This window comes from Gavialis gangeticus, unplaced genomic scaffold (assembly GCF_001723915.1).
Source record: "Gavialis gangeticus isolate Ggan-Ray unplaced genomic scaffold, GavGan_comp1, whole genome shotgun sequence".
NCBI classification, from domain to species: domain Eukaryota; kingdom Metazoa; phylum Chordata; order Crocodylia; family Gavialidae; genus Gavialis; species Gavialis gangeticus.
In genome coordinates this window covers 72018968-72030820 of record NW_017729031.1, presented here as the reverse complement: position 1 = coordinate 72030820, position 11853 = coordinate 72018968, and the positions used below count along the sequence as shown (strand labels likewise).

Below are 11853 nucleotides of genomic sequence, written 5' to 3'. Positions count from 1 at the left end.
GGGGGGGGGGGGCAGGACTTTTTTGGCAGGTATGCCACAAATTAGTCCCGCACCATCCCTGAGGGCCATTCTGATCCCTGCCTGATCTGTTGCTCTGCTTTCTGTTCCCCATCCCCTGCTGTACTGCTTGTTCCCTCCCTGATCTGCTATGTGCTACACACACAAGCGGCTCATACCACTTGTCGCACACATGCCACAGGTTGGCTATCCCTGTCCTATCAAATGACTTAATCTCTCCTTCTCCCATCATCTAAATTATATGCAACTAGTATCACAAATACTGAGTACAAGTGAGACTCAAATAGCCAGATTTGTTGAAATAGATAATGAGAACATCAAGAGTTACATGAGAGAAATAATAAGGAATCTCAGCCATTATGCTTAAACAAACCACTAATTAACAAGGATTAAGAAAGAACCCCTCTTTTAAACAAGTTATTGTATAATTGTCTACATTGTTGTTTCTTGTACCTTCCTTTGAAGCAATTAGTACAAGCCTGTTAGGAATAGTATACTGAATTATGTTGACCACTGTGGTCTTGTGATCCACTGTGGTTCCACAGGGCTTTGGTACCTTTGAAATGAGGACACTTCTATACCAATGCTTAGGTACAAAAATTAGAACCAGGGGCCCAGCCATAAAAGTGGTGAGCACTTTTAAGTGGAAAATTGGAAACTTGGTTTTAAAACTATAGAAAAGCATCACATGGGCACACGGGGAAAAACAGTAAAGCCCAGGAAAGATCTGAGGTGCAATAAGTATGGGACTTAAGAAACAATAAAGGGATTTGGAGGAACTTTCTGATTTTGTGGGTAGTCAAGCAATGGAACATGCGACTGAGACATTATGGACTTTCAATCCCTGGAAGTTTTCAGGTTAGGCAAACATTTGAGTGAGATGGTTTAGTCAGGGATGATCTTGCTTTAAACATGGGCCTGGACAAAATGACTTCATGAGGTCCCTTCCTGCCCAACTTTTCTATAATCCTAAATAATCCCACTGATGTCATGGGAGAAGAAAGAATTAGATATTGAACAATGGGAGTGGGTACTGTACAGTCACTTACAAATGGATGGGCTCTTTTGTGGATGTCATTAACAATAAAACAACTTAAATGTTATTTAATGTTTTATAAATGCAGGCATTGTGCAGTGTAAATCTATTAAGCTGACTGCTTCTCAAGGTACAGGACAGGCGTGGCAATCTGGTGACTGAAGCAAAGGAAAAAGCTGATCTCTTCAACGAGTTCTTTGTCTCCATATTTCTGATCAGGGACCGGGACAACTCCCCCACAAGGGTTACGGACAGACTCAGGGGACACGACACCATGCCTAGGGTCAGGGACGATTTAGTTAGGGAACTTCTGGAGGGGCTGGATGTGTTTAAATCAGCAGGTCCAGATGCTCTTCATCCGAGGGTACTGAGGGAATTGGTGGAGGTTATAGCAGGGCCCCTGGCATGGCTGTATGAGCACTCGTGGTGCTCTGGCCAGGTCCCAGAGGACTGGAAAAAGACCAGTGTGGTCCCCATTTACAAGAAGGGGAGAAAGGAGGACCCAGGAAACTATAGTCCAGTTAGTCTCACCTTTGTCTTTGGGAAGACCTTTGAGAAAATTATCAAGGAGCACATTTGCAGGGGCCCAGCATGGGAGGTAATGCTCAGGGGCAACCAACATAGGTTCACTGCGGGCAGATCCTGCCTGATTAACCTTGTTTCCTTTTACGACCAGGTCACAAAGTCCTTGGATGTGGATGTTACGGTGGATGTCATCTACCTGGACTTCAAGAAGGCCTTTGACACTGTTTCCCACCCCATGCTCAAAAAAAAACTTGGCGACTGCGGCATTGATGCTTACAGTCAGATGGGTGGCAAATTGGCTCGACGGTCGCACCCAAAGAGTGGTGGTGTATGGGTCATTTTCAACTTGGAGGGATGTGGGCAGTGGAGTTCCCCAGGGCTCGGTCCTCGGGCCTGTGCTATTCAACATCTTTATCAGCGACCTGGACGTGGACATGGAAAGCACGCTGTCCAAATCTGCTGATGACACAAAGATGAGGGGGGAAGTGGGCACATTGTTGGGGAGGGACAGAATCCAACTAGATCTAGACAGGTTACAGAGGTGGGCAGATGAGAAAAGGATTGAATTCAATGCAGACAAGTGCAAGGTGCTGCATCTAGGGAGAAGGAACCTGCAACATACCAAAGGCTGGGGAACACCCTTCTCAACAACACAGGGGCTGAAAGGGATTTTGGAGTCATTGCTGACTCCAAGACAGACATGACCTGCCAATGTGAGGAAGTGGCCAGTAAGGCTAACTGCACCTTGCTGTGCATCTACAGATGCATCACAAGCAGGTCCAGAGAGGTGATCCTTCCTCTCTATGTGAAGCTGGTCAGGTCGCAGTTGGAATACTGCATCCAGTTCTGGGCGCCACACTTCAAGAGGGATGTGGCTAACCTTGAGAGGGTCCAGAGGAGGGCCACTCGCATGGTCAGGGGGCAGCAGGCTAGGCCCCATGAAGATAGACCAAAGAGCATGAAACTATTCAGCCTCCACAAGAGAAGACTGAGGGGGGATATGGTGGCTGCCTATAAATTCACCAGGGGGGACCCCTGGAAAATAGGTGAGGCTCTGCTCCCCCGGACACTACCTGGGATAACAAGGAAAAATGGCAACAAATTGATTGAGAGTAGTTCAGACTTGATTATCAGGAGGCACTACTTTATGGTTAGGGCTGCCAGGCTCTGGAATGGACTCCCAAGGGAGGTGGTGCTCTCTCCTACCTTGGGGGTCTTCAAGAGGAGTTTGGATAGATATCTGGCTGGGGTATTATGATCTCAGCACTCATTCCTGCCCAGGGCAGGGGGTTGGACATGATGATCTGTTCAGGTCCCTTCTGACCCTAGAAACTATGAAACTACACCTTTACTGATATCTAGGGTCAGCTTCAATGTCATCTGCCTCAATCCAAACCACAGCAGCCACCCCTTCCCTGCCTGTATTTTACCCTGTAGCCCACACCAAGTCTGTTGCATTGTGCTTCATAACGTCAAAATGGATCTCTTCTAGGAATTGTTCTGCATATTACGCATTTCTCCTTTCAGTTTTGTTTCTATTATGGACAGCAGAAGACAAAGACAAGTTGAAAGCCATGAACAGAAAACTCTCGGATTGTTGCTGGCACTTTTCCTTTCCTCAAGATCTGTAAGGGTATGGTATACCTCACACCCAGAAGCTCAGAAGGATTACTATGGATCAAGTTTAACGGATTAACAGTACATATTTTAGGGGAATCTTATGGTTGATCTATCTCAGACAACCTTCAATTTTTAAAGGCCTTAGCACCAACATGTTCACTCACCTTTCTCAGCCCTATTTAATTCTCTGAATTCTAGAATAAAAATCAATCTGATCTTCACTGGAAAGCAGGACTACCCTATACCATTACTGGAAAGAAGTATTTTAGCTTGTTCATATGTTAATTTTATTTATTGCTATTTACTGGAACAGTCTGATTCAACTATCTGCACTCATGCTGGAAAAATAAGGTCAACGGAAGGGTCACCACTTGTAATTAATTATAATGTGCTAACAGTCACATATGGTACCGGTATTTACTAAAAAAGACAACTTAAATAGTTCCTTGGAATGGACAATAAATTATGTCCAAAAAATATGGAGTAAATGTTAAGACAAAAAACATCTGCTACCTCTAAAATCAATGGGTGAAATCACTAGAACATAGAGACTTAATCCTGAATGTTGTTATATCTTTGACCTGATCAATAAACTAGCTGTTCACAGTAACAGTTTATAAAAGATGAACATTTCCTTATGTAGCTCTTGTATTTTACAGCGACATCAAACTTTAAAAAATATATATAAGGTACAGTAAATTGTCTTGCCATTATAGGTTTGTGTCAGGAGAAACTCTAGCCCTGCAGTTTCTTAATATTCTACTACTTCCCACTTGCACTTTAAGCCCAGATGGAAAGATTTAATAAGCAGCGCAGAAAGCTACAGAATGTAAAGTTACTGAGCTGTTAAAGGCAGAGGGCAAGTAGAACCATTTGGGTATGGAAACCCTTGGTGAAATTTGATCAGAAAGACACCCATGTATTTGCCCCCTGCCTCTGAAGAATGAAATAAATTGTTCTTTAGCTTATCCAGGTAATGCAAGGCAACCTTTTCAAACTACTGGTTAAGTATCATAATATCAAAAGTATCTCATGCTTTTATGAAAATGAACCCCTTCTATGATAACAGATACTGTCTTTTGATTTCTTTTTGGCATCCTATAAAAATGTACAGACTTCAGAGAATAAGCTATATTTTCTTACTATGGAGAAGGTGGAGATTTTCTACATTATTCTTATGAAAAATGCATGTGAAATGGTTTACCCACTCACTTTGTAATGGACCTATTACAATTCAAGAAGCTAATGTCTCCCCTGAGACAAAGCAGGACTCACATAGGCAATAGAATTGCCTGATAAATGAACAAACTTTTGTGTTTGTCAACCTAAGAATGGAAATGCCTCCAAAAAGGCAAGACCAATGACCAGACATTAATGTTTAGGCAAGGGAATACTACATTGGAACCTGCTTGACAAGAATATGAGACAAAAGGATATGTTTACACTATGAATACTTTGTTAAATATCTGAGCAATGAATAGTAAAGCTTCCTTACTATTCATTCCATCCAGGAAGAGCACACACCAACTGCAGAGATTCCCTAAGCCTGATGAACGGTTTTTAAACCCAAAAGCTCACTAAATTTTTTTTCCCAACTATTTAAGTTGGTCTAATAAAAGACATCATATTCACTCAAAGAACCTTGTCTGCCTTTGTCCTGAGACCAACACGGCTACAACCTACACTAAAAAATTTTGACAGCACAGCTGAATAAATGTAGTCCAAGACAAACACTAAAGGTGTGGGCAGATTGTATTAAGTACTACCCAATGACAGTGAGAGAAAATCCTTGACATCATGGGGCATAGAAGCAACTAAGGCTGCCAACATGGACATTCATGTAAGCTTAGTTTTTCCATTTTAGTTTAAGGACTCTATAATTCTTTTAATTACAAATGACAAAGTCAATCCATACCGATGAAAAATCACTTTGAACTCTAAAATGGGACATGTCATACAAGCCAGACATGCACTGGGTTAAAATCAAAACTGATAATGGTCTCCATCTATAATGATTACCTCTGCTTATACTGTATGGTCCTTAGTGACAGCATCTTACTCTTTATATAATAACCAAAAGTATACTTCTAAATAGAATGGAAAGGAACTACAGTATAGAATTTTCAACATACCATGCATGCATACATTCTATGAACATAAAGAAAATAACCAGATATTGTTAATGACACTGGGATACAGTGTACTGTCACAGCTATCTTAAGACTATATATTTAAACAGGAAATACCAAGGATGAAGCTCTGTACAATACTATTGATGACAAACATTCTTATGGACATTGACTTCAATAGGAACAGGATTACACCTATTTGCAAGTCAGAAACTTGCAAAGAAATGTCTTACTCCTGAACTGAGGGAAAACAATTAATCTGTAGGCACATTATTAACATAACTATCATGGCAGAAGAGCACCCTTGTACAAAAAGCTAAAACAGAGCAAGTTCTTACATCCTGAAGCAACTGGAAAAACTTCTGTTTTCAATTACATACAAGGTAATTTAATCGCAGTAGATTTCTACCATTATAGTGATTCACTGAAACTCTCATTAATCCAGATTCCATCAAAAATTCCTCTCAAAGATATGGCCTCTCATTTATCCACACAGTAGATACACTACAGTCTTTAAACAAGATTTAAAAAAGGGATGATAAAAAGCTTTTGCTTAACTCAAATAATCTACTAGGTATTTTTATCACGTAATGCAGATGTTCTCAAACAAGACCAAGAATAGAAAAGAATAGTTTGTGTGTACATTCAAGGAAATATAGAAATAAAAGGAAACAAATATTACTAAAAATGGCAATTATAATCTAACAGGCATAACTGTCCTTTTTTTTTTTTTTCTTTACTGTCTTCACAGATAAACCTTGCTAAAGTCACCCTTATATTTTACTTTGAATAGTGCAACCTCGTTCTCTCTGACCATCCTTACCCAGCCTTCTTTCATCCCTCTCCACCCACCACCCCATAAGTGTAACAAGCATTTTCCTTATCTTAGCTATTCACAATATGTTCTAAAATCTTTCATTCTTCCCCCAGCCCTGCAAAAAATCTAGATTTCGATAATATTCTGCTTCAGCTATAACTAACCTGTCCATATGCACCCTTCAAGACTAAATACTTTAGGAATTTTAGAGAACCACCTGCACTTTATTAATTTTCTTATTTTGTTCCATAATTTTTAATCTTTTACCAGTACACTACAATAGATTTCTCCATACTGTTAATTTTATTAATAACCTCTATTAGGATGCCTGTTTTTACTGTTTCAGTAAATCCCACTCATCTTTTCTCATAATATAAATTCTTTATCGATGGTACCATATCTGCACAAACTATTATTCTTATCCCAAGTTAAAAAATAGACTTACATAACAGACAAAGTTTAAAGTCTCATAATATTTTAAAAATTCATAAAATACATTATGAATTTCAGATCTGGAGGCAGGTATGCAAGCTAGTTACCATGGAGACTTCTATTCAGGATTTAGTAACAATGGAATTGCTTGTAATCTGACCAAAAGTGAGATTAATAACAGGAAAGGGGAGGACAATAAGATATCCATCTGCATACTTCACTGAACGAGGCGACTGCCTATGAGCTAAAGAAGGTCCTCCCCTCCTGTACAGAATATGGCTCTGCGGTTTTGCTTCCCTCTGCAGCTGCAGTACCCTCCCCCCCGGGGAGAGTCCAAGCTGGATGCCTGCAGGTGGGTGCTGCCTTGTGGGGGAGGGTTTTTAAAAACACCACTTCAATTTAGGGCCCCCCATTTCATCTACACACACCCTTACACACCTGAACTTACCTGCCTCTCAGGAGGCAAGGAGAGGAGGGAGAGCTGCCAGCAGGTGGAGCGGTCCCTGGGCTGCAGGGGGTGGGGGCAGGGGGCTGGTGCTTCCTTCTGCAGCAGCAGTGCCCCCCTCCCCCACAAGGTTGCACCCACCCACAGGCACCCGGCTCCGGCAGTCCTGGGAGGGCACTGTAGCCGTGGAGGGAAGCACTGGGCCTCCGCACAGCTCAGGCAGGTTCCAGGGAGGAAAAAAAGAAAAAAAAAAATCTTAGGCAGAGCCTACCTTCCCGGGCTGCTGCCAGGCTGCCTGCACGGGCTTCCTACAGAGCCCCTGAACTGCAGAGCCCAGTTCTTAAGTCCACAGCTGTAGGACAGCAAACTAAAACTCCTTGGAGTTCTCTTCATCTGGTGCTCCGCACCTGCCCCAGCATCTTGCAAACAAGTAGGATCTCTCTGGCTGCTCTTTTGGAGACTGCAACTGCTGCCTTCTCCCACCTCTTGGAAGCCCTTGTATCACCTGCCACTATACTCTCAACGTTGCGCTCTGTAACAGGTGGACATGGGGCTACAAAGCCATGCTTTTCAGTTAGACTAATCCTACTCCAATACTGAGGCTAGCGGGAGGACCTGTGGGGGAGAGGCTACAGTTGCCAGTGTGCAAGAGCCTGAAGGAGTGTCTGGTGACAGGGGTTGCTCTTTTGCCCTCAGGTATGGACAAAGGGCAGGGAGAGGGCAGAGTGTGGAAAGAGGAAGACACAGCAAGGTGAGCTCCTGCCCCTGTCACCTTCACCTGGGACCAGCAAAATCAGTGGTTCATGACCTTTTAACCTCAAAGTATCTCTAACTTTTCTGAATTTAGATTTCAGCTTAGTAATTCCAAACCAGGGTGCCATTAAAATTGGAAAAGCTATGGAGGGATGCCTTCAGGAAAAGAAGGTTGAGAACCACTGGTCTAGAAAGAAATATTTCTAATTACAGGTCATTTGGTGTGGTTTTACACTTACAGTTAGTAGTTGATATATCTACTGGCCCTAGGATGAGTGTTGGTTTTACTGTATTTAAGCACAACCATTACGTTCCTATAATTTAAGAACAGCTCTTTAAAATAACGACTAAATAAAACAGGGACTTGGGTGGGGTGAAGAAAAGGACTGGTGGAATGACAAAGTACCTTGTTCCAAGACTCATCACTATTACTTCCTAGTTCTTCCCACACCACACTGATGGCACAGACAGAAACGATGATTTTTGCCCAATCTGGCCCAAGAAAGCGCTCTACAATCATGACAAAACACAAGTGCATGGCTGCAGAATGCTTTAAAAGGGTCCAATCCCACGACAATCTGCACCCTCCAAATGGAAGCACCTTCAGTAACTTGTGTCTGCATGTGCCAGGAGCCGGGTAGGCTGATGCAGCTCAGTCCTGTTACCGGCGCTATTTTCAGAATGGTGGAGGGGTGAGGGGAGCAGAGTGAGTTTGGTCTGGGTTTTTTTTCAGATGATCCAGTCTACCACCTCACCCTCCAGGATCAGCTGGGTGACCTCTCAGAACAAGCTCCCTTTTCTTCCTTTTCCCCTGTCCTAATCTGAAAACAGCACTGGAGCTAGGAGGGAAGTAGGGCATTGCTAGGGGAAAGCAGCTGCAGGCTTGCAGTGGCTCTAAACAGCAGCTCAATTCCCCAGCTCCTGGGACCTAGCAGTGAACGTCTGTTGGGTCTGGGGAATTGTTGTAACTCATGGCACAGTGACATGAGTTACAACGGGGAGCTACTCTTCTGTCTGCAACTTGAGTGACAGCATGCCTACTGCACTACATAATTGGGTTTCCTATACCTAATCTTCCTAAACCCTTGCCTCACTTGCACAGAACTGTGATGGCTCTTGTATGCAGGGATGGCTTCAGCAAATGTAGAGATGACAGCAAGATTTTTCCTATATAACACAAGAATGATGAGCTGTGATGTATACATATTGAAAGCACCAGAGTAATTGTTAAAAATGCAGTAATGCTTATAGTTTACAAATCCTTCAATGTGTCAGAGGACATACTGAATAATACAGGGTTATTAACTGTTTGATCTTACACTTGGTCCATTGACTTCCACAAAGCTAAATGGAGTATAATTTACCAGTGAATTTGACCTGAAAGTTGCCTAAAATATACCTAAGTATTTTCCACAAGAGTGATGAAGTTAGCTGCTTTGAGGTGTATATAAAGACAAGGAAGCAATACAATAAAAGTGTTTAAAATCCAAATGAAAAAATTATCCCACGTAAAATGAAATGGCAACTATACGGAGCTGCTGCTTACAAAAAAAACTTAGTAAACTGGAAAAATTAATTTAATTGAATTAAGTCCTTAAACTGAAAAACAGAGTGGATAAGCCATCAATATTAAAATGAATAAATCACCAATGGTACAGCTCTGCACGAAGTAAATATGATAATAATTAAAAATATAACCTGTTGCCAGGATGGTGTTCTTGGAAAAATCAACAATAAATGTTCTGTTCTGTTTTTCATAAATAATTAGGATGTAATTTTTCATCTTTGGTGTGCAATGAGTCACCCAGAATGGAAACTATTATGTTTAGAGGTCAAATGCAAAGTCTGGAAACTTACTTCTTTTTCTCCTCTCCATTCAGTTTCTCCCATTTTTCCTCAATTTTCAGCATCAATTCCTCCACGTTGGCCTTTGGGTTATCATTTAACAATTTAGAACGATATTCTTGGATGAAAAGAGCAATTGCTGACTTGGGTTTCCTTATTATTTGACTACTAATTAAATCATAGGCCACTATCTGCCCCAGTTTATCATTTACCACATTAGGTTTTTTTGTACTTTGATTTGGGCTCTGCTGATCTTGGTTTTGATCATCAGTGTTTTCATTTTGTTCATTTGTTACTCTTCCAATTTCAGGCATCAACATTTTTACAGGCTCTAGGTTCTCTCCCATGTAATTTTTAAGTGCGTGCCCCATGCTCCAGTCATCAGCAGAGATGTTAGGTAAATCTTTAGGGACTGCAATTTCATCACTTCTTCCTATTTCATTACAGTGATCTGCTTTCAAAAGATGCTCACTAGCATTTATGCACTGAGTGTCTGTTAGTGTACTGCCATCTAGGGCAGATGTTACTATATATCTATTTGGACTCTCCTTGCACGATACATTATTCATGGAACTGTCTTGATTTGTATCACTCTGGGGCATATCAGATCCAGAAAGCCCTCCCTTATTAAGGATACCATGAGTGCTATTGCTACACAGTGTTTGATGCTTTAAGCAGACTTCTGTGTTTTTTCCTGCTTGACCATTTTGCATGCCATTACTGAAGGAAAGAAGTGAAGTATGAGCATGCAGATAACTGTTTCCAGATGGTTCCACTTCATTAACAAGCACATCTGTTTGTTCTGTTTTATCAAACACATCCACTGAGGTAACATCTGTTTTATTAGTTTCACAAGATACTGCAGCAGGTAGCGGCCCATATAGTGATATCAGCACATTTTCAGCAGCTAGAAGTACAGATTCCTAGGAGGGGGAGGAAAAACACCACATAAGCAATAGGACAATTTTTCAGCAGACAGATGGTTCAATTAAACTGTTTTATTCACGGTATTTTACAAATTAGTCCAGATATATTTATTTGCATTATTTTATGTTAGGTAGTAATGCAAATTCACTAATCAATAATTTAACCCTAAATTTTTCACTATAGGTACTTTTGCTCCATTTATTTATTCTATTTCCACAGAATAAACATATAGTGCTTTCCTTATTACGTTAAGCCTCTAGAATACTAGGAATAATTTTTTCTCATTCAGTGGGCACATCTACACATGCATTTTAATGTGCAGTAGCCTATTCTACTGTGCATTAAAGCATCACATCAAAAACAGTGCTAATATGCAGTAGAATTAGTCTACTGAGCACCGAAATGTCATCTAAAAAAGCATTCACTTTTGCTACTGTGCACTAGGGCAGCTTAATGCACTTTTATGTAGTACCTCATATTAGAGGTACTAAACTTAATGCGCAGTAGCAGAAGTGCATTAATGAATGTGTAGACAGGCCCAGAATGTACTAACTGCATGTTTTTAACTTTAATCAAAGCAGAATGAAGTAACTTTATGCAAGACATCATCACGGCATCAAAAGTGTGTGTGTGTGTGTGTGTGTGTACACACGTGTACTCAGTGTGTGTACGTGTACTCACAGAATGGTTCAAAGACTTTTGTATGGAAGAAAACTAAAAAAATGTTTTAAACTAAAAGCAGAGTTTTACATCAAATTAAATATGAAAATTAACCCTACATGTACTAGTTTATTTTTGTGTAAGATATATTTTTCTCACATAAACTACATCAAAACAACATTAAGCCTGTCAGACTAACCTGCAAAAGCAACAAATTCATGGCTAAAGAAGCTGGAAACATGTTGCCTGACGTTGCGCATGACTTCATGAAATTAAAATGTTAAACATGAAATCACCAGGGACAGCAAACTGTAATGTTACCTGTAGCACATTGTTCTTGTTGTTTCATGGAACAAGTGCTGGGGACCACTGGTCTAGATTGTGCCACACTTATTCATTGTGAATAACACCCATGATTCAAGTTCTCTCATTGATTTCACAGCACTACTCATGATGCAAGTTGCTATTCATGAGTAAACACTTATGTGACAGCAGAATCTAGTACTAGTAAAGACTTATAAAACCTTTTATTGTCATAGAATCATAGAAGTAGGGTTGGAAGGGACCTTGTAGATCTTCAAGTCCGGCCCCCTGCCTGGGCGGGAGAAAAACTGGACTCAAATGACTCTAGCCAGGTAGGCATCAA

At 41.0% G+C, this 11853-nt stretch overlaps 1 protein-coding gene across 2 annotated transcripts in view; it reads right to left on the bottom strand.

Moving 5' to 3' along the window:
• The window catches only part of PMS1 (PMS1 homolog 1, mismatch repair system component), an 80415-nt gene that overhangs the window by 13556 nt on the left and 55006 nt on the right, over positions 1 to 11853 (bottom strand). For both annotated transcript variants that reach the window (XM_019523095.1, XM_019523096.1), the window contains one exon: positions 9633 to 10543. In XM_019523095.1, the coding sequence (XP_019378640.1) occupies positions 9633 to 10543 (911 nt within the window). The remainder of the gene's footprint in view (positions 1 to 9632; positions 10544 to 11853) is intronic.